The sequence below is a fragment of the Oncorhynchus gorbuscha genome, linkage group LG24, assembly GCF_021184085.1.
Source record: "Oncorhynchus gorbuscha isolate QuinsamMale2020 ecotype Even-year linkage group LG24, OgorEven_v1.0, whole genome shotgun sequence".
In the NCBI taxonomy this organism is placed as follows: Eukaryota; Metazoa; Chordata; class Actinopteri; order Salmoniformes; family Salmonidae; genus Oncorhynchus; species Oncorhynchus gorbuscha.
In genome coordinates this window covers 56,381,349-56,403,149 of record NC_060196.1, presented here as the reverse complement: position 1 = coordinate 56,403,149, position 21,801 = coordinate 56,381,349, and the positions used below count along the sequence as shown (strand labels likewise).

The window sequence follows — 21,801 nt, the reverse complement described above, 5'->3', positions numbered from 1 at the left end:
AGTAAATGTCAGTTGGCTTTTCATAGCCGATCATTGAGAGTATCTCTCCCGCTCCTGCTGTCTCTAGAGAGTTGAAAACAGCAGGTCTGGGACAAGGTAGCACGTCCGACGAACAGGTCAGGGTTCCATAAGCACAGGCAGAACAGTTGTAACTGGAGCAGCAGCACGGCCAGGTGGACTGGGGACAGCAAGGAGTCATCATGTCAGGTAGTCCTGAGGCATGGTCCTAGGGCTCAGGTCCTCCGAGAGAGAGAATGAAAGAGAGAATTAGAGAGAGGGAATTAGAGAGAGGTCTGTCATAAAATAATTGAGACAGTAGATCTAGCTGGTCTGACATAATAGAGACAGTAGATCTAGCTGGTCTGTCATAATATAATAGAGACAATAGTTCTCGCTGTTCTGTCATAATATAATTGAGACAGTAGATCTCGCAGGTCTGTCATAATATATTTGAGACTGTACATGTAGCTGGTGTATCATAAAATAATTGAGACAGTAGATCTAGCTGGTCTGACATAATATAATAGAGACAGTAGATGTAGCCGGTCTGTCAAAATATAAAAGAGACAGTATATCTAGCTGGTCTGTCATAATATAATTGAGACAGTAGATCTAGCTGGTCTGTTATAATATAATTGAGACAGTAGATATAGCTGGTATGTCAGAAAATATTATAGTCTGTAGATGTAGCTGGTCTGTCATAATATAGTAGAGACAGTAAATCTAGCTGGTATTTCGTAATTTAATTGAGATAGTAGATCTAGCTGGTCTCTCATAATATATTTGAGGCAGTAGATATAGCTCCTCTGTCATATTATAAATGAAACAGTAGATCTAGCAGGTCTATCATAATATATTAGAGACTGTAGATCTCGCTGGTCTGTCATAAAATACTAGAGATACTAAATCTAGCTGGTCTGTCATAATATACTAGAGATTGTAAATCTAGCTTGTCTTTCGTAATATAATTGAGACAGTAGATCTAGCTGGTCTTTCATAATATAATTGAGACAATATATCTAGCTGGTCTGTCATAATATAATAGAGACAGTAGATCTAGCTGGTCTGTCATAATATAATAGAGACAGTAGATCTAGCTGATCTTTCGTATTTTAATTGAGGCAGTAGATATAGCTGGCCTGTCGTAATATAATAGAGACAGTAGATCTAGCTGGTCTTTCGTATTTTAATTGAGGCAGTAGATATAGCTGGTCTGTCATAATATAAACATAGATTTCTGCCCATTGGATGTTAATCCAGAACTATACAGGCGTTTTTAGATGTTTTTCGGCAAACTCTAATATGGTCTTCCTGTTTTTGAGGCTTCCCAATGTTTTACATCTTGTAAAAATATAAACTGTATGTATTTAGTTTGACACAGAGACACCTACCTCCTGGGGGGCATTCTTGATCTGGACAACTGTTGTAAAGGGGTTTTTATTCACCAGGGAAAGAATGATTCTGTCATCCACCACAGTTGCTTTCTGTGATCTTCCGGGCCTTTTGGTGTTCCAGAGCTCACCAGTGCATTCTTTCTTTTTAAGAATGTACCAAATAGTTGATTTAGTCACACCCTAATATTTTAGCTATCAGTCTGATGGGTTTGTTTTGATTTGTCAGCCTAATGACAGCTTGCTTCATTGGCAGTGACAGCTCTTTCTGACTTCATATTGAGGGTTAACAGCAACAGATTCCAAATGCAAATGATACACTTGAAATGAATCTCTAGACCTTTTATCTGCTTACTTGTAAATGAACTAATGAGGGAATAACACACCTGACCATGGAACAGCTGAGCAGACAGTTGTCCAATTACTTTTGGTCCCTTAAAAAGGGGGGGGGACAAATAAAAAGTGCCGTAATTCCTACACCGTCCACCCAATTTGGATGTAAGTACCCTCAAATTAAAGCTGAAAGTCGGCACCTTCAGCTCATCGTCATTGTTTAATTTCAAATGCAATATGCTGTGGGAGACAGCTAAAATAATACTAACTTGGTCAATGTCCAAGTATTTATGGACCTGACTGTATATATAGACCTGAGGCATACAATGTATTAGCATAGCCTATGTGTATGTTATGTTTGTCTATGACATGCTGTGGATGTGGTTTTTGAGTGTCTTATTGCCACATATTTCTTTATAGTGATTGTGTTCCCCATACTCTATATAATATACATGTTTATAGATGTGTGCTGTGTTTTTATCTACAGTGGGGCAAAAAAGTATTTAGTCAGCCACCAATTGTGCAAGTTCTCCCACATAAAAAGATGAGAGAGGCCTGTAATCATCATAGGTACACTTCAACTATGACAGACAAAATGAGAAAAACAAATCCAGAAAATCACATTGTAGGATTTTTAATGAATTTATTTGCAAATGATGGTGGAAAATAAGCATTTGGTCACCTACAAACAAGCAAGATTTCTGGCTCTCACAGACTTCTTCTTTAAGAGGCTCCTCTGTCCTCCACTCGTTACCTGTATTAATGGCACCTGTTTGAACGTGTTATCAGTATAAAAGACACCTGTCCACAACCTCAAACAGTCACACTCCAAACTCCACTATGGCCAAGACCAAAGAGCTGTCAAAGGACACCAGAAACAAAATTGTAGACCTGCAATAGGTAAGCAGCTTGTTTGAAGAAATCAACTGTGGGAGCAATTATTAGGAAATGGAAGACATACAAGACCACTGATAATATCCCTCGATCTGGGGCTCCACACAAGATCTCACCCCGTGGGGTCAAAATGATCACAAGAACGGTGAGGAAAAATCCCAGAACTACACGGGGGGACCTAGTGAATGACCTGCAGAGAGCTGGGACCAAAGTAACAAAGCCTACCATCAGTAACACACTACGCCGCCGGGGACTCAAATCCTGCAGTGCCAGACGTGTCCCCCTGCTTAAGCCAGTACATGTCCAGGCCCGTCTGAAGTTTGCTAGAGAGCATTTGGATGATCCAGAAGAAGATTGGGAGAATGTCATATGGTCAGATGAAACCAAAATCTAACTTTTTGGTAAAAACTCAACTCGTCGTGTTTGGAGGACAAAGAATGCTGAGTTGCAGCCAAATAACACCATACCTACTGTGAAGCATGGGGGTGGAAACATCATGCTTTGGGTCTGTTTTTCTGCAAAGGGACCAGGACGACTGATCCGTGTAAAGGAAAGAATGAATGGGGCCATGTATCTTGACATTTTGAGTGAAAACCTGCTTCCATCAGCAAGGGCATTGAAGATGAAACGTGGCTGGGTCATTCAGCATGACAATGATCCCAAACACACCGCCCGGGCAACGAAGGAGTGGCTTCGTAAGAAGCATTTCAAGGTCCTGGAGTGGCCTAGCCAGTCTCCAGATCTCAACCCCATAGAACATCCTTGGAGGGAGTTGAAAGTCCGTGTTGCCCAGCAACAGTCCCAAAACATCACTGCTCTAGAGCAGATCTACATGGAGGAATGGGCCAAAATAGCAGCAACAGTGTGTGAAAAACTATGAAGACTTAAAGAAAATGTTTGACCTCTGTCATTGCCAACAAAGGGTATATAACAAAGTATTGAGAAACTTTTGTTATTGACCAAATACTTATTATCCACCATAATTTGCAAATACATTCATTAGAAATCCTACAATGTGATTTTCTGGATTTTCTTTCTCATTTTGTCTGTCATAGTTGAAGTGTACCTATGATGAAAATTACAGGCCTCTCTCATCTTTTTAAGTGGGAGAACTTGCACAATTGGTGGCTGAATAAATACTTTTTTGCCCCACTGTATTTGATGCATCAGTAAAAGTATTGATGCAGGGCTCACCCCCTTGCTAAAATAAACGTTACATAAAATAAGTAATAGTAAACTTGACTTCTAACTGATTAAAAAAAAACTCAATAGTGGTAGAGACTCTGACTCAGATGACCTAGGGAGCCAACAAAGAGACCACATTCAAGTCCTCCTTCCCCTCACTCATTCAAACGTAGGAACTGGTTCCTCCAGTCTGACCGCTGCTGCTGTCTCTGACTCCACACCTACCCCCGCCCAGCCATCGAGGTGTGAAGAGGCCAGCCCAGAAGTGGAGGAGGGCCAGTGCACCAGCGACATCTACCACTGAGGGAGAGGACCGTTGGTCCACTGTGCTTGAGGATGTGGAGCCACTTCCACAAACATTTAGACCTAAAAGGCAGTCAGGACCTCAGCTGGACATCTTTGTGTGTAAACTTAAATTGTTTATTACCATAGCATGTTTGTATGTTCTCTCTAGCTATGTACTTGAAAATGTTGCAATTGACCAATTCGGCCACTTGGGTACATTTGGGCAAACTCGTGAGGGACACCTGGGAGACTTCATACTAAATATTATGTAGCTCTCTCATTCTTAAATGTATCCGTTTGACACTTTGCACACACACAATTGCCCTGTTGTGGACAACATCTAAATGATCTGCAGCTTCCTATCTCAATGTATGGTTTTTCTGTTCCATTTCAAAGATGATGCAACAAAAATACAAATAGAAAATGTTTTTCCTGTTGGTTTTATCTTTTACCAGATCTGTTGTGTTATATTCTCCTACAGTCATTTCACATCTTCACAAACATCAAAGTGTTTCCTTTCAAATAGTATCAGGAAAATGCATATCCTTGCTTCAGGTCCTGAGCTACAGGCAGTTAGATTTAGGTATGACATTTTAGGCGGAAATTGAGATGAAGGATCCTATCTAGAAGTTTCTTCAGTCTTTCAGGAGCTCATCCATTGTTGTTTTCCTGGTCTTAAGAGGTGTCTCTTCATCTGAACTGTCATCAGCGATTCCATCATCAACTCCGGATCTGTAAACATTAAAACCAATAGACAACGAAAGTACTATAGGCCTATACGAATTCCATCATTGCTATGAAACAAATATACTCCAAGAGATATGTAATCTGGTGTCATTATCTTCATCATAATAATCCTGCATCATACCACCCTACCTTCCTCTTCTTCTTCTATGGCATATTGGCTTGATTCGAACTCAGCATCCACTTCCGCCATCTTTTTCCTCTTGTGTGTCTATTTTGTCACGAGGCTGCCATTTTCTCTCCTCATTGTTTCAAGATGAAACATTTTGGGACAGTTTGTATCCTCTCCAGTAAATAATACAACACTGACACCTACTGGTGAAATGACTAAACAAACACATACATACACTGCGATATCAAGATGTAAAAAAACAAAACGGAACCTTTATTTAACTAGGCAAGTCAGTTAAGAATAAATTACTATTTACAATGACGGCCTACTATTCCCTCTACTAGAATATACTGGAATGCAGCCCTAGGACAAGTGGACTGGAACTGGAACAAAATCTTGTGGTTGTCTGGCAAATATTGTTTTTCTAATGAGGTGAAAGAAATATCTTACCAACTCATTCATAGAATCTACCATGTAAAGACCTTATTTATACACAGAATCAAAATAGCTATTGATAACACATGTGTATTTTGTGGTTGTGACCCAAAGACTCTTGACCACTTATTTTGGGACTGTTCTTATGTCAGAAGATCTTGAAGTGTTTGTGAGAAGATTTTATTTGACAAGAAATGACTATGAATGTTAATCTAAGAGACTCTGATATTGTGTTTTATTTTGATCCAAATGATATGGACCCTGATTTAACTTTCATTGTTAATCTTTTTAGTTTTTCATGGCAGATTCTTTATCCATAAAATGAAGTGGGCAGAGAAAATCCCCTCTTCACATTGTTTAAGAATTGAAATATTATTTTGAAATGATCAGGAAGTGTAAAAACAAAAAGCAATATGTACCATAAAACTTTTTGACAAATTGAAAATGTATCTCGATATGTAATACCTGTCTGTTAGGTTTATGTACTCTTGTTTGTATATTTCTGTTTTTGTATTTGTTTTAATAACAACACAAATATGAATAAAATAAAATGTAAATAAACTGATATACAGTGTCAGTCTGGTACTTTCTTTTGCGTAACCCATAAACATACAGATTTGAGATATAAGATGGAAAAAGGCAGTACATGATAGGATTCTATTGGTCATGCAAATACCATTTTAGATTCAAGAAGTGCTTTACAGGGTTTACCATATTGTCCAGCTAAAGAATGGTGAAGTTCAGACTGCCCTATACACATTTTGGAATTCAACAACAGTGATTTTCTGTCCTCATTTCAATTTTTCCCCCTTCCTCATTTGACCTATTACACATCATTAATAAATATCAGTTTGAAGCATAATCCCAGATACATCATAGATTGCTAGACTGTGTTTCCAACAATGTGGCCTCTGCTCTCCTGCGTTTCTGTAATGTGACCTGCATCTGCCAGTATGTGAGCTATCGTTCTTGCGTTTGTCCATGTTCAGGGACGGTGCACAATGGAGGTCATTTTTAAAGATGTCCTTAAAGCCGGCCCCCATGTCCAGCTGGGCGAGAGCCTGTTCCCTGCCAGCACGTCCATCTCCATTTCCAGCCTCTTCTCCCAGGACACCAGGATGCTGTAGAAGGCCTCCTGCCTCTTCACCAGATCCTCCTTCACCTCCCTCAGAGCAGCCACAGCCGCTCGGTGCCACTCTCTCTCCCTCTCCAGAGCCATGTGGAAGAGGGCCCTAGCGCCGGCTCTTCTTCCCAGTTAGGGATTCCTGCTCCTGTCTAAGCCTGTTGCATTCCTCCATCAGCTGCTGGCTCTGGGAGGCTATGGCCTGGAGGTAGCACTGCACGCGGTTCTTCTCCTTCTCCAGGTGGACCGCCTTCCATCGGTTCGCTCTCAGTGTCTCCTTGTACTTCAGCTCAATATCATCACGGATAGCCTGAAAGCACTTGTCGGACCTCCCTCTGTGACTCCCTGGAACAGATCAACTCTGAAAAATGGACACATTTAGCTTGTTGTCTGTTACCTATGCCTTACAAGTTATGGAATGTTGCCACTTGTTCAGACCTTATTTTACCAAATGAGAGTAAGGAACATTTGTCATCTGACATGCCAATCTTGGATAGCAGGAAGTGCATTGAGATAGTTAATGCATTTAATAAGACATCAACAGCACAGTACATATTCATTGGCCTAAAATGGATGTCTGTAAACTGAGCACAGTGGCCGTCTCATAGCAAAGTAAGGTTGAGTCAGCAACGGTACACGTAATTAACTTATATCTAGTCAACAGACAAGCTGCTCTGTGCTCCTGCAGAGGTCCTTGAGCATGCAGCTTGTGTATATGTAATACAGTACTTACGGAAGGCAGGTAGGTCAATCATGGGCATTAGTAGGGCGTAATTCCACTTGTTCCCATTGCCGCCACTCCGGCCTGAGACTTCCTTAATATTAGAGATCGCACACCAGCTGTTACTGACAAATAGACCCAGACCACCACCCCTTGTCTTACCTGGGGTAGCTGTTGTGTCTGGCTGATGCACGGAAAACCCAGCCAACTGTATATTATCCATGTCGTCGTTCAGGCACAACTCTGTGATATTACAGATTTTAATGTCCCGTTAGTAGGATAGTCTTGAACGGAGCTCTTCCAGTTTATTCTCCAGTGATTGCATGTCGGCATATAGGACAGATGTTACAGGCGGATAACCCAGTCACCGACAAATTCTCACAAGGTATCCGGATCTGCAGCCTCTGAATCAGTCTCCTCTTCATGCGAATGACAGGGATTTGGGCCTCGTCCGGGAGCAGCAGTATATCCTTAGCGTCAGGTTGTTCGTCTGGCCTGCAGAGGTAGCATACAGAAAATTCAATGAGTGTTTCCATCTCCGACTAATGTGAATGGGCAGCTCACCATAATAGAGTTAACTGCTCTGGTAACGTTATAAGAACACAATCATGAAACAATGTATTAATGTACAAATGGGGTAATTTGTGCAAAATTACCACAGAATTGAGGGGGCATATCTTTACTGAAGATAAACTACACAGTTGTTGACTGGTTGACTGCCAAGCTATAACTGTCATAGCAAGTATATCGATCACACAAACACAATTTTGCAAAGGAAGGTTTTGCCTCATCATCTTGACAGCTAGCTTTGTTTTGGAAAGGCTAATCTGTCTCAATACATTATGCATTCAATTCCATTCAAACCAATTTAGTAAAAAATATTTACCAAAAGGAAAGCATGGATTAAATAACCTTGCAGATAGATACCTTTATGTTCATGAATGTCTCTTCAATCGAACCTCAATCGTCTCTCTTATGAAAATAAACATTCCGTAATTTCCCACCTAGAATCCGCAGAGGGGAGTTAAAATTGAGTTAATTTAGATATCGTCAATATAATGACGGAAATCGAATTATTTTGGTTGTAAAATATGATAACCTTTACATATACATTACTTGACTATATAATGAATTCTGTATTTCATCAATGAGGATTATTTAATTTTTCCCTTGACGAAACGAAACCCTCTCTTGAGATGGTATACTCCGGCACCGGCATACACTGGGACCCAAGGCGTGTCAGAGGTGTTTGGTAACGTTGCTTTTATCAGACGAAACGACCCATCATGGCTGCGGTGTGTACTGCCTCCCGTGTCCTCGCCAAAAAGGTGCTGTCGGCCAAGGCGGTAAGTATTTGGAAACAAACTTTTGCTGTAGAATATCACTATGACCTACTTTATATGTTGACTTCGTGAATGTGTTCATATGAGCTGGTATTCGCAGCATCAGCCGGTAATGATGGTTCACCATTGCTGTGGTTTCGTAACGTAGCTAACGTTAGCTACTGTAGCTATTATTTTCTATACGATACGAAGAGGGAGCTAGCTTCGTTTCTGTCGCAGTTTCAATGTTGTCATTTTACGTTTCCATAGCAAATCGATTCTGACTAATAACTTGATTGAATATACTTTTCATTTTGCTTAATTATTGCGGTTGGGTTGATTCTTACGGTAGCCATAAACATCAGTGCATTGAAGGTCAAGCAAGGCAAGTTACTTAAGAATCTGTGGCTTGTTCCCAGTGGGCGAATTCGTTTAGCATGGCCCGGTGCCCCTAGTAGGCGGTGTTTTGATATTTGCGACAATTCCATTGGCCCTAAGGAGAAATCTCCACTCACCGGGGCACCGGGCTATGCAAAACGAACTGTTGGCTGAGTTTGTGTTGTCAGTCAGTCAGTCACTGATTTTATTTATTTGAATCACAAATAATGCCTCGACTGTTTTGAATGCATGCTGTGTTTTTAAGAGGGGATTTGAGATTGGTTGCGGAAGAAAAAGCAAATAAGGTGTTTGTTTAGATGGGAGGAAGTGAGGATAATCTACGATACCAGAGACGTTTACCTAAATTAGCTATATGATTTTGAAATCTATATTTGTCAAGACGTAATGTAAATGAATCCGAACTCTCCTACACATTAGTCTGTGTTTACACTCTCAGAAATATTGGTTGGAACGCTTTTATGAAGCACTATTATGCATGTTGTGTAGTGATTTTTATTTATTTTTTAAACCCACACAACTAGACAACTTTGTTGCTGCATTGTTTTCACCTTATGTCACAATCAGCTGGATGGGTTTCTGCTGCATTTGAAAACAGTGAGCAAACTAGACTAACTTTAGAAACCCATAGTAAAGGTTTACATTAACTTGAAGAAAAAAAAGCCATTGCCATTGTGTGGATTAGCCTAGTGTTTTTAAGCAAGTACTTAAGTGAGTACTTGCATCAATAGCCAAGCATAACCTATGATTTAAGCCTATATTGACCTACCCTCCCCTCCCCATTTAGCTTCCGGCAGTATCCCAGAGCTCCAGGAAGCTCCACTTCTCAGTCTATGGGAAGAACAACTCTAAAGTATCAGATGGCGTAAGTCTGCAAACTCCCATGTTCATCATTGACAGTACTATATGAAATTATTCATTTTTTTTTTTTTTGCACAAACTATATTGACTTTTTACATTTGTATTTGTCTCAGTGCTTGTAGAGTCAATTTGTATACATTTGTATGAACAAAACTCTTAACTAGAGAGAATTTCTGAAAAACACTGAAATGCAGCTCTATGTTTTGTTTTGTGGGTTGTTGTTTGCAGATGTCCACACAGTACCCTGTGGTAGACCATGAGTTTGATGCAGTGGTAGTGGGTGCCGGCGGAGCAGGGCTTCGTGCTGCTTTTGGTCTGTCCGAGGCTGGCTTCAACACAGCTTGTGTCACAAAGCTGTTCCCCACTAGGTCACACACGGTGGCTGCACAGGTAGGTCAAGTTATATTTACAAGAATCAATAGAATGTGACCATGTCACAGGAGGGGATATGACAGATTGTCCCCTTTTTAACCTCTCTAGGGTATGTGGTTACGCTAGCGTCCCACCTGGCCAACATCCAGTGAGATTGCAGAGCTCCAAATTCAAATACAGAAATACTCATTATAAAAATTCAGAACATATACAACTATTTTTACATAGGTTTAAAGATGAACTTCTTGTGAATCCAACCACTGTATCAGATTTAAAAAATGCTTTACGGCGAAAGCATACCTTTAGGATTATTTGAGAACATAGCCCAGCAGACAATCATTACAAACAGTAACCAGCCAAGTAGAAGAGTTACGCAAGTCAGAAAGAGATAAAAATTAATCACTTACCTTTGATGATCTTCATATGGTTGCACTCAGAAGACATTCATTTATTCAATAAATGTTCCTTTTGTTTGATAGTCTCTCTTTATATCTGAAAACCTCCGTTTTGTTCGCGTTTTTCTTCAGTAATCCACAGGCTCAAACGCAGTCACAATAGACACAACAGACAAAATAATCCAAATTGTATCCGTAAAGTTCATAGAAACATGTCAAACGATGTTTATATTCAATCCTCAGGTTGTTTTTAGCCTAAATAATCGATAATATTTCAACCGGACAATAACGTTGTCAATATAAAAGGTAAACAAGAAAGGTACTCTCTCGATCGCGAGCATGAAAACGCTCTGTGACACGGCAGGGTCCACTCATTCAGACTGGTCTTACTCCCTCATTTTTCAGAATACAAGCCTGAAACAATTTCTAAAGACTGTTGACATCTAGTGGAAGGCATAGGAACTGCAATTTGAGTCGTAAGTCAATGGATACTGTAATATCATTGAATAGAAAACTACAACAAACAACAACAAACAAAAAAAATCCTACTTCCTGAATGGATTTTTCTCAGGTTTTCACCTGCCAAATCAGTTATGTTATACTCAGACATTATTTTAACAGTTTTGGAAACTTTAGTGTTTTCTATCCAAATCTACTAATTATTTGCATAAACTATCTTCTGGGCCTGAGTAGAAGGCAGTTTAATTTGGGCACGCTTTTCATCCAAAATGCCATTTTAAAGTCCCAATGAATCAATCATATCCCACTGCAGTGGCGTTATCAGCCACCTTAATGTGTTACACTTGTATTAAGCCTAACTCCATGCGGTCTCAATATAAAGCCGTCCAAAGTTCATGCTGATCATGCACTTTGAAACTTCCGTTGACGCACTCTCTGCACTGACAAAATGACCATTATTCCTTTAAGATTATTTATCTTTTTCCCAGTGGTCCTAAACAGTTGTTTTTGCATTTAGGGTGGGATCAACGCAGCCCTTGGAAACATGGAGGGAGATGATTGGAGGTGGCACTTCTACGACACAGTGAAGGGATCTGATTGGCTGGGAGACCAGGACGCCATCCACTACATGACAGAGCAGGCTCCACATGCTGTGGTGGAGGTGACACACACACACACACACACACACACACACACACACACACACACACACACACACACACACACACACACACACACACACACACACACACACACACACACACACACACACACACACACACACACACACACACACACACACACACACACACACACACACACACACACACACACACACACACACACACACACACACACAGAGTAACTTAAATTAAACTATGCCTCTGACAGTTCTTCTATAGCAAATATTATAGCAAATATTGCCCAACAGCTTCTTGAAAGGGGCGGTGGAAGAAGGGTCCATTGGGGGAATGTGGGCCTGCTAACAGGGGAATGTGGGCCTGCTAACAGGGGAATGTGGGCCTGCTAACAGGGGAGTTGGAAGAAGGGTCCATCGGGGGAATGTGGCCTGCTAACAGGGGAGGAGGAATAAGGGTGCATTCTAAAAGAGCTGCAGGAGAACTCCTGGGCCCCTCATACTTGGACTCTTCATGGGATGTCCTTTTTCATACCTTCTGATGTATCCAAACAAGTGGAAGTGGCCTTTCAATGCCCTTAATCTGTTCTGCAGTGTTGCATAGCTGCCTTTTTGTAGACTTAAACAATTTGATTTAATACATTCTGTATAATTCAATATTGAGCTAAAATGCTAATTTAATTATGTAGCCTCTACTTTTGGGGGGGGATTCAGTTGAAATCGCCTTAATCACAAAGGATTGGCACAGCATCAACATAAACACTGAGAGGCTGATCAAATTAAAACCTTCATGTATTATTTCTTAGCTAACTGAATTTGTCTAACTTCCTGTTATGAAAATAACTGTTGTGAAGCAGCGAGTTGACTTTTTTTTTTTGTGTCCCCAGCTGGAGAACTTTGGCATGCCCTTCAGCCGTACCGAGGATGGTAAAATCTACCAGAGGGCTTTTGGAGGCCAGAGTCTGAAGTTTGGCAAGGGAGGCCAGGCCCACCGGTGTTGCTGCGTAGCTGACAGAACTGGCCACTCCCTCCTGCACACACTCTATGGGCGAGTACGTCACACTCTCTGGACTCTAAATCTCATAATTCACCACCTGCAGTCCTCTGAATCCCCTTTTGCTGACACACTGCTTTTAGAATCTCAAATTCTGGCCTGTTTTTGCCAGTCGGTCATCTATCACTCTTCTATGCTTCTCACTGATTTAGTCTCTGAGGTACGACACCAGCTACTTTGTGGAGTACTTTGCCCTGGACCTGCTGATGGAGGATGGAGAATGCAAGGGAGTAATTGCTCTGTGTATGGAGGACGGATCGATCCACCGCTTCAGATCCAAGAACACGGTCATTGCCACAGGGTATGTATTCAGGTCCAAGAACAGTCATTGCCACAGGGTATGTATTCAGGTCCAAGAACGGTCATCGCCACAGGGTATGTATTCAGGTCCAAGAACGGTCATTGCCACAGGGTATGTATTCAGGTCCAAGAACGGTCATTGCCACAGGGTATGTATTCAGGTCCAAGAACGGTCATTGCCACAGGGTATGTATCCATCTCTGTGTCGGGTGTTTCTGTTGTGAATAAGTATAGTTAGAATACTTTTTTTATTTTACCTTTATTTAACTAGGCAAGTCAGTTAAGAACAAATTCTTATTTTCAATGACTGCCTAGGAACAGTGGGTTAACTGCCTGTTCAGGGGCAGAACGACAGATTTGTACCTTGTCAGCTCGGGGGTTTGAACTTGCAACCTTCCGGTTACTAGTCCAATGCTCTAACCACTAGGCTACCCAATTAATTTGGGTGTGTGAGCTTTGTTTTACCAGTTATACCCAGTTTATAACGTTAACTTTTTAATAATTTGCACCTGAACAGAAGGTGCCTCCTTGATGACAATTTAAAGTGCTCCTATTGTGCCCTGATTCTTACTCCTGCCTCTGCTCGATCTAGTGGTTATGGCCGTACCTACTTCAGCTGCACCTCAGCCCACACCAGCACAGGAGACGGTAATGCCATGGTGACCCGTGCAGGCCTTCCCTGCCAAGACCTGGAGTTTGTCCAGTTCCACCCTACAGGTCAGTCCCATATCGGATTGGCAATACAGGCCTGTCTGCTAGGGAATAGACTTATGAGACGAAAATAACATTTAAATAAAACATTTATTGGAGAACAATGGATTAGCTCTCAGAATAGACCTATCAGAGGTGTTGTCTTAAATGTTTCTGTGTAACTGTAACTGCTGAATAATCCTGTGTGTTTCATAACATAGTATTGTTGATGTTGGATAAGTCAATCACACGGTGATGTAAGTCAGAGGGCTGGCAGACTAACCCTTTACATACTGTGGCTACATAATCATACTATAAATGTCATTGGGTGTGAAATGCCCTCCCTCAGTGCTGATTTCATATAACGTTATCCCTCTAGGCATCTATGGAGCCGGCTGTCTGATCACAGAGGGTTGCCGTGGTGAGGGAGGAATCCTCATCAACAGTGAGGGTGAGCGCTTTATGGAACGGTACGCTCCTAACGCCAAGGACCTGGCCTCCAGAGACGTGGTGTCCCGCTCCATTACCATCGAGATTCGAGAGGGCAGGTAAGATCACCGCCAAGGCCCCGTCTTCCCTGAGCAACCCACAGAATCATTGCACTGGATAACTGATACATACAGTGCCTTCAGAAAGTATACAACCGCTTTGTTAGGGCAAGCCTAAATAAGTTCAGGGGTAAAAACTAGCTGAACAAGTCTCATAATAAATTGCATTGACTCACTGTGTCTAATCATATTTGAGTTACAACCTCACGTCTGTAACCCACACACACAATTATCTATGAGGTCCCTTAGTTGAGCAGTGAATTTCAAACAGATTCAATCTCAAAGACTGGGGAGATTTGCCAATGCCTTGCAAAGAAGGGCACCTATTGGTAGATGGGTAAAAAAAAAAAAGCAGATATTTAATTTCTCTTTGAACATAGTGAAGTTATTAATTACACTTTGGATGGTGTATCAATACACCCAGTCACTACAAAGATACAGGCATCCTTCCTAACTCATTTGCCGGAGTGGAAGGAAACTGCTCGGGGATTTCACCATGAGGCCAATGGTGACTTTAAAACAGTTTGAGTTTAATTGCTGTGATAAGACCAAATCTGAGGATAGATCAACATTGTAGTTACTCCACAATACTAATCTAAATGACAGAGTGAAAAGAAGGAAGCCTGTACAGAATACAACTATTCCAAAGCATGCATCATGGTGGCAATAAGGCACTAAAGTAAAACTGCACAAAAATGTGGCAAAGACATTAGCTTTATGTCCTAAATACAAAGCATTATGTTTAGGGCAAAAACAACACTGAATACCACTCATACACATTCATATTTCTAAGGATAGTAGTGGCTGCATCATGTTATGGGTATGCTTGTCAATCGGCAAGAACTAGGGAGTTTTTTTTATGATAAAAAGATAGAATAGTGCTAAGCACAGGTAAAAACCTGGTTGTCTGCTTTCACACAGATACTGGTAGACAAATTCACCTTTCAGCAGGACAATAACCTAAAACACAAGGCCAAATGGACACTGGAGTTGCTTACCAAGATGACATTGAACGTTCCTGAGTGGCCTAGTTACAGTTTTGACTTAAATCGGCTTGAAAATCTATGGCAAGACTTGAAAATGGTTGTCTAGCAATGATCAACAACCAAATTGACAGAGCTTGAAGAATTATGTAAAATAATAATATGCAAATATTATACAATCCAGGTGTGGAAAGCTTTACACAGAAAGACTCACAGCTGTAATCACTGGCAAAGATGATTCTAACGTATTGGGTGTTAACACTTACATTAAACATCTGTATTTCATTTTGAATGAATTAGCAAAGAAATCTAAAGATGTGTTTGCTTTGTCATTATGGGGTATTGTGTGTAGATGGGTGATGTTTTTTACATTTCTTAGCCATTTTTAATTCAGGCTGTAACACAACAAAATGTGTAATAAGTCAAGGGGTATGAATACTGTCGTGGAAATGTCCTCTTCTTACCAAATCATGAGAGCAAACCACACTGAGATCCTTTATAGCAAAGACACATAGTGAGACAGCATAGGCATAATTTATCGTTCAGCTGCTTTTGTCTCCTAAACTATGTCCCTTTTCTCAAACTCAGAACCATAAACCAATCCTCCATATCAACAGGCATATATCAAATCCATCCTATCTTGGTCAAGATCACAGAGACACACTGACTGGCACACAGACATTGTGGAGCCAAGAGATACACGCTTGACCTCTCTCCGGCCAAAGCACCTTAGTCTTAACATAGAACAGATACTGCAACCCCGCCACAGTATTATACAAAAATAACATTCTGATGAGAAGTAACTTACAAACATATGACGAATATAAAACATCTTACCTATGTTACCAACCAATTCTGATTATTCCCCAACAATACTTTCTGAAGGCACTGTATGTGGGACGCTGCATGCTCCATGGCTGTCAGACCAGCGATTTGATATCGGCATACACGGTTTTAAAATAACCAGTCAAATGGCTTCCAATAGTCCATCTAGATCCATTTAAAATGCTTTGGTAAACTCAAATCGAGCTGCAAGAAATGCACTTGAATTTGGAAACAGGAAATGGAATTAATTTGTAATCTACTCATAACTTCCAAATTCCAATGGGGATGACCCCACCTTGTTTTGAGTTTCAGTTGTGAAAGACTACTGTCATGCCAACAGCCCTGTATCTGAGTGACCCAGAGAAACCCCACGTGAACCTGTCATGCCAACAGCCCTGTATCTGAGTGACCCAGAGAAACGCCACGTGAACCTGTCATGCCAACAGCCCTGTATCTGAGTGACCCAGAGAAACCCCACGTGAACCTGTCATGCTAACAGCCCTGTATGTGTCCCTAGGGGATGTGGCCCAGAGAAGGACCATGCATACCTGCAGCTGCACCATCTCCCCCCACAGCAGCTGGCCACTCGTCTACCCGGCATCTCTGAGACCGCCATGATCTTCGCCGGCGTGGACGTCACCAAAGAGCCCATCCCTGTCCTGCCCACTGTACACTACAACATGGGAGGAATCCCCACCAACTACAGGGGACAGGTAACTAGCAGTACCCATAACCAAATAAATGCACTAGATCTGCACATTTTAATTTTTAAAAGTGCTGTTGAATAACTCTAAAATAAGTAGACGGATACAATGAGAGCTCTGTGTAGAGTCTTAACTGGGTCTCCCCTAGTTTGATTATATTAAACCTTTTTATTATATAGTTATTTACTGTCCTGTTCTCCCACAGGTCATCACCCACACAACCGAGGAGGGTGATAAGGTGGTGCCAGGGCTGTTTGCCTGTGGCGAGGCCGCCTGTGCCAGTGTCCACGGTGCCAACCGTCTGGGAGCCAACTCCCTGCTGGATCTGGTGGTGTTTGGACGCGCTTGCGCTCACACAATCGCTGACATCTGCACTCCAGGTAACAACTTCATACTCTCTGTTTTTTTTTTTTTTTTTCAAACCTTTGCCCTCAAGACAAAAATGACATGCATTAATGGATTGTCCCACAGCCTTTTCAATGTGAATGCTAAGACTCCCTTGAAAGATTATTACAATGGGACTAACCTGGATGACTAACAGATTTCTAAATGGTTAAATACATGTTTACAATCCTGGCAATGTGATGGTTCTGAAGGAGAGAAGCTCTCCCCCCTGAAGCCCAACGCAGGAGAGGAGTCTGTGGCCAACCTGGACAAGCTGAGGTTTGCTGATGGCAACATGAGGACCTCTGAGATCAGAGTGAACATGCAGAAGGTATGGATCCTAAAAACTGGAACGAGATGTCTTAACATCCATAATAGGGAATTGACCTTGGATGTTTGTCAAAAGTACAGGTAATGGGCTTTAATGAGGACTTGTACAGTACCGTCTTCTCTAAGCATGTGTCCCTCTCTCCGCTGTCAGACCATGCAGAACCACGCTGCTGTGTTCCGGACCGGCAAGGTCCTGAAGGAGGGATGTGACAAGATGGACGCCGTCTACCAAACCCTGGACGACATCAAGACCTTCGACAGAGGTCAGCATCTCATTCCCTCTGCTGATGTGATAAGAATAGACTTTCAATTGCCCCTTCTAACAGAGGCCGATTTTTTTTTTTTTTTGTCCCATTTGTTGGGCTTGGATGTAAAAACTTCAAACATGCACGTAAAGATGTTCTGTAGCACTCTCGTTCACTCGGTCTCCCCCTCAGGTATTGTGTGGAACACGGACCTGGTGGAGACCCTGGAGCTGCAGAACCTTATGCTGAATGCTGTGCAGACCATCAACTCTGCCGAGCAGCGCCAGGAGAGCAGGGGAGCCCACTCCAGAGAGGACTTCAAGGTAAGAACTGAAGACACAAACCACTCCTATACAAGCCTGGTCTGCAATGACAATTTACTGAAGACACAAACCACTCCTATACTAGCCTGGTCCGCAATGAACATTTTGTGTCTGGTAAAGTGAGTTTTTCTTCACAGTAGGGGCCTCGATGGGGACATAATAAAGTAATGCATATTGACAGTCAATGCTTTTGTGTAAACATCCACCATAAAACAACTATAGGTGCAGTCTCTCCAGCAGTAGTTGTAACAGTAGGTAGACTGATGTCATTTTGAAAGAGGCCTATTTAACATTGCAGGACCGTATGGATGAGCTGGACTACGCCAAGCCTCTGGCGGGACAGGTCAGGAAGCCCATTGAAGAGCACTGGAGGAAACACACCCTGTCCACTGTGGATCCGAAGACCGGGAAGGTAAACCCAAAATGATGCCTAATGATTGTGTTAACTTCATTTTTCTAAATATAAATGACAGGTTTAATTGTAACTAGGGTTGGGTGGTATAACTGGGGAAGCCAAGCCAGAGTAAAAAAAATAAAGCCATATTACAACCTGTGTTGTGATAAATTGTGTTGCTCTATAACCTGTTAGTTCATGTGCCTTGACACTGTGATATAAAGTCAACCATTTGTTTCATCACAACTAGAGAGCAGCATCTGTCCGGTGAAGTCGAGAAAACACATTGCATGTAACAAACAGTTAAAGGACCTACAGCATGGTCAATCAAGTTAATGTTGCTGACATTTTCACAACCACAGGTTTAGAACCACAGGTTTAGAACCACAGGTTTAGAACCACAGGTTTAGAACCACAGGTTTAGAACCACAGGTGTCGCAAGTCCAAATAGAAAACGTGAGCTGCCTCCACTACTCGAGAACCATTTCAACTTCAACATCATCAAATCACCTCTGTTTTAGTCTAATAGTGACAACTAAAAGATTACAAAAACAATTTGGTCCAATCAACGTGTGTGTGAGTGTGGTAGAAAAACATGTTGATTCACCCTACTTGTAGAGAAACGCCAATGCCATCCTCTCTATCATGTTAGCGACGTGGTCTATGACTCTACACTTAAAAAAATAATAATAATAATTGTCCTAGGCTACCTGGCTAAAATACTTGCTTGCTTGCCCAACTTGATTTCATGGGTAACGATTACCGAGCTAGTTAACATTAGCCTACTACATCTAGCTACATATTGAACTTGCATCCTCTCAGGCCAGAGACACAATGTATGAATTTAGGGTTAGATCAGAATCGCCGTTCTAATCATTGGCCAGTCCTTATGTACATGTCCTTATGTACATGCCACTAGTTAGATTCAACTGTATAGTTGGTTATAACAACTTTATAGTTAGTTATTACAACTTTATAGTTCTAAGCAGTGGCGTAGCACCTCCTCCGGTCCCCAATCAAAAGCATACGTTTGTATACGCTATATCCATATGTTCATGCTTAACAGCACAATGATAGCGGAGTCTAGGTACATGCCTATGTTCATGCTTAACGGCACAATGATAGCGGAGTCTAGATACATGCCTATGTTCATGCTTAACAGCACAATGATAGCGGAGTCTAGGTACATGCCAATGTTCATGCTTAACGGCACAATGATAGCGGAGTCTAGGTACATGCCTATGTTCATGCTTAACAGCACAATGATAGCGGAGTCTAGGTACATGCCTATGTTCATGCTTAACAGCACAATGATAGCGGAGTCTAGGTACATGCCTATGTTCATGCTTAACAGCACAATGATAGCGGAGTCTAGGTACATGCCTATGTTCATGCTTAACAGCACAATGATAGCGGAGTCTAGGTACATGCCAATGTTCATGCTTAACAGCACAATGATAGCGGAGTCTAGGTACATGCCTATGTTCATGCTTAACAGCACAATGATAGCGGAGTCTAGGTACATGCCTATGTTCATGCTTAACAGCACAATGATAGCGGAGTCTAGGTACATGCCTATGTTCATGCTTAACAGCACAATGATAGCGGAGTCTAGGTACATGCCTATGTTCATGCTTAACAGCACAATGATAGCGGAGTCTAGGTACATGCCTATGTTCATGCTTAACAGCACAATGATAGCGGAGTCTAGGTACATGCCTATGTTCATGCTTAACAGCACAATGATAGCGGAGTCTAGGTACATGCCTATGTTCATGCTTAACAGCACAATGATAGCGGAGTCTAGGTACATGCCTATGTTCATGCTTAACAGCACAATGATAGCGGAGTCTAGGTACATGCCTATGTTCATGCTTAACAGCACAATGATAGCGGAGTCTAGGTACATGCCAATGTTCATGCTTAACAGCACAATGATAGCGGAGTCTAGGTACATGCCAATGTTCATGCTTAACAGCACAATGATAGCGGAGTCTAGGTACATGCCAATGTTCATGCTTAACAGCACAATGATAGCGGAGTCTAGGTATATGCCTATGTTCATGCTTAACAGCACAATGATAGCGGAGTCTAGGTACATGCCAATGTTCATGCTTAACAGCACAATGATAGCGGAGCTTAACAGCACAATGATTAGCGGAGTCTAGGTACATGCCCAATGTTCATGCTTAACAGCACATAGCGGAGTCTAGGTACATGCCAATGTTCATGCTTAACAGCACAATGATAGCGGAGTCTAGGTACATGCCAATGTTCATGCTTAACAGCACAATGATAGCGGAGTCTAGGTACATGCCAATGTTCATGCTTAACAGCACAATGATAGCGAGAGGTCTAGGTACATGCCAATGTTCATGCTTAACAGCACAATGATAGCGGAGTCTAGGTACATGCCAATGTTCATGCTTAACAGCACAATGATAGCGGAGTCTAGGTACATGCCAATGTTCATGCTTAACAGCACAATGATAGCGGAGTCTAGGTACATGCCAATGTTCATGCTTAACAGCACAATGATAGCGGAGTCTAGGTACATGCCAATGTTCATGCTTAACAGCACAATGATAGCGGAGTCTAGGTACATGCCAATGTTCATGCTTAACAGCACAATGATAGCGGAGTCTAGGTACATGCCAATGTTCATGCTTAACAGCACAATGATAGCGGAGTCTAGGTACATGCCAATGTAGCGGAGTCTAGGTACATGCCTATGTTCATGCTTAACAGCACAATGATAGCGGAGTCTAGGTACATGCCAATGTTCATGCTTAACAGCACAATGATAGCGGAGTCTAGGTACATGCCTATGTTCATGTTAACAGCACAATGATAGCGGAGTCTAGGTACATGCACATGTTCATGCTTAACAGCACAATGATAGCGGAGTCTAGGTATATGATGTTCATGCTTAACAGCACAATGATACGGAGTCTAGGTACATGCCGGAGTCTAGGTACATGCCTATGTTCATGCTTAACAGCACAATGATAGCGGAGTCTAGGTACATGCCTATGTTCATGCTTAACAGCACAATGATAGCGGAGTCTAGGTACATGCCTATGTTCATGCTTAACAGCACAATGATAGCGGAGTCTAGGTACATGCCAATGTTCATGCTTAACAGCACAATGATAGCGGAGTCTAGGTACATGCCAATGTTCATGCTTAACAGCACAATGATAGCGGAGTCTAGGTACATGCCAATGTTCATGCTTAACAGCACAATGATAGCGGAGTCTAGGTACATGCCAATGTTCATGCTTAACAGCACAATGATAGCGGAGTCTAGGTACATGCCTATGTTCATGCTTAACAGCACAATGATAGCGGAGTCT

At 41.8% G+C, this 21,801-nt stretch overlaps 1 protein-coding gene, 2 long non-coding RNA genes and 1 pseudogene across 3 annotated transcripts in view; 1 reads left to right on the top strand and 3 right to left on the bottom strand.

The window, feature by feature from the left end:
* Window positions 1–4,201: 4,201 nt before the first annotated feature.
* Window positions 4,202–5,110, bottom strand: LOC124012658. Its single transcript, XR_006834753.1, has 2 exons — window positions 4,965–5,110; window positions 4,202–4,820 (listed from the first exon to the last, which is right to left on the bottom strand). It is a non-coding gene; the product is annotated as an uncharacterized LOC124012658 (long non-coding RNA).
* Window positions 5,111–5,121: 11 nt separating this feature from the next.
* LOC124012657 lies at window positions 5,122–6,857 on the bottom strand (annotated as a pseudogene).
* A 17-nt stretch (window positions 6,858–6,874) lies between these two features.
* On the bottom strand, window positions 6,875–8,907 carry LOC124012659. The gene is made up of 3 exons (XR_006834754.1): window positions 8,340–8,907; window positions 8,151–8,227; window positions 6,875–7,718 (listed from the first exon to the last, which is right to left on the bottom strand). It is a non-coding gene; the product is annotated as an uncharacterized LOC124012659 (long non-coding RNA).
* LOC124012656 (succinate dehydrogenase [ubiquinone] flavoprotein subunit, mitochondrial) overlaps window positions 8,432–21,801 on the top strand; it is a 27,716-nt gene continuing 14,346 nt past the window's right edge. Inside the window, exons 1-14 of the mRNA XM_046326518.1 lie at window positions 8,432–8,569; window positions 9,729–9,806; window positions 10,031–10,192; window positions 11,546–11,689; window positions 12,553–12,717; window positions 12,872–13,020; window positions 13,612–13,736; window positions 14,089–14,257; window positions 16,583–16,778; window positions 16,975–17,149; window positions 17,366–17,484; window positions 17,635–17,746; window positions 17,921–18,051; window positions 18,350–18,463. Of these exons, the coding sequence (XP_046182474.1) occupies window positions 8,510–8,569; window positions 9,729–9,806; window positions 10,031–10,192; window positions 11,546–11,689; window positions 12,553–12,717; window positions 12,872–13,020; window positions 13,612–13,736; window positions 14,089–14,257; window positions 16,583–16,778; window positions 16,975–17,149; window positions 17,366–17,484; window positions 17,635–17,746; window positions 17,921–18,051; window positions 18,350–18,463 (1,899 nt within the window). The 5' untranslated portion in view covers window positions 8,432–8,509. The remainder of the gene's footprint in view (window positions 8,570–9,728; window positions 9,807–10,030; window positions 10,193–11,545; window positions 11,690–12,552; window positions 12,718–12,871; window positions 13,021–13,611; window positions 13,737–14,088; window positions 14,258–16,582; window positions 16,779–16,974; window positions 17,150–17,365; window positions 17,485–17,634; window positions 17,747–17,920; window positions 18,052–18,349; window positions 18,464–21,801) is intronic.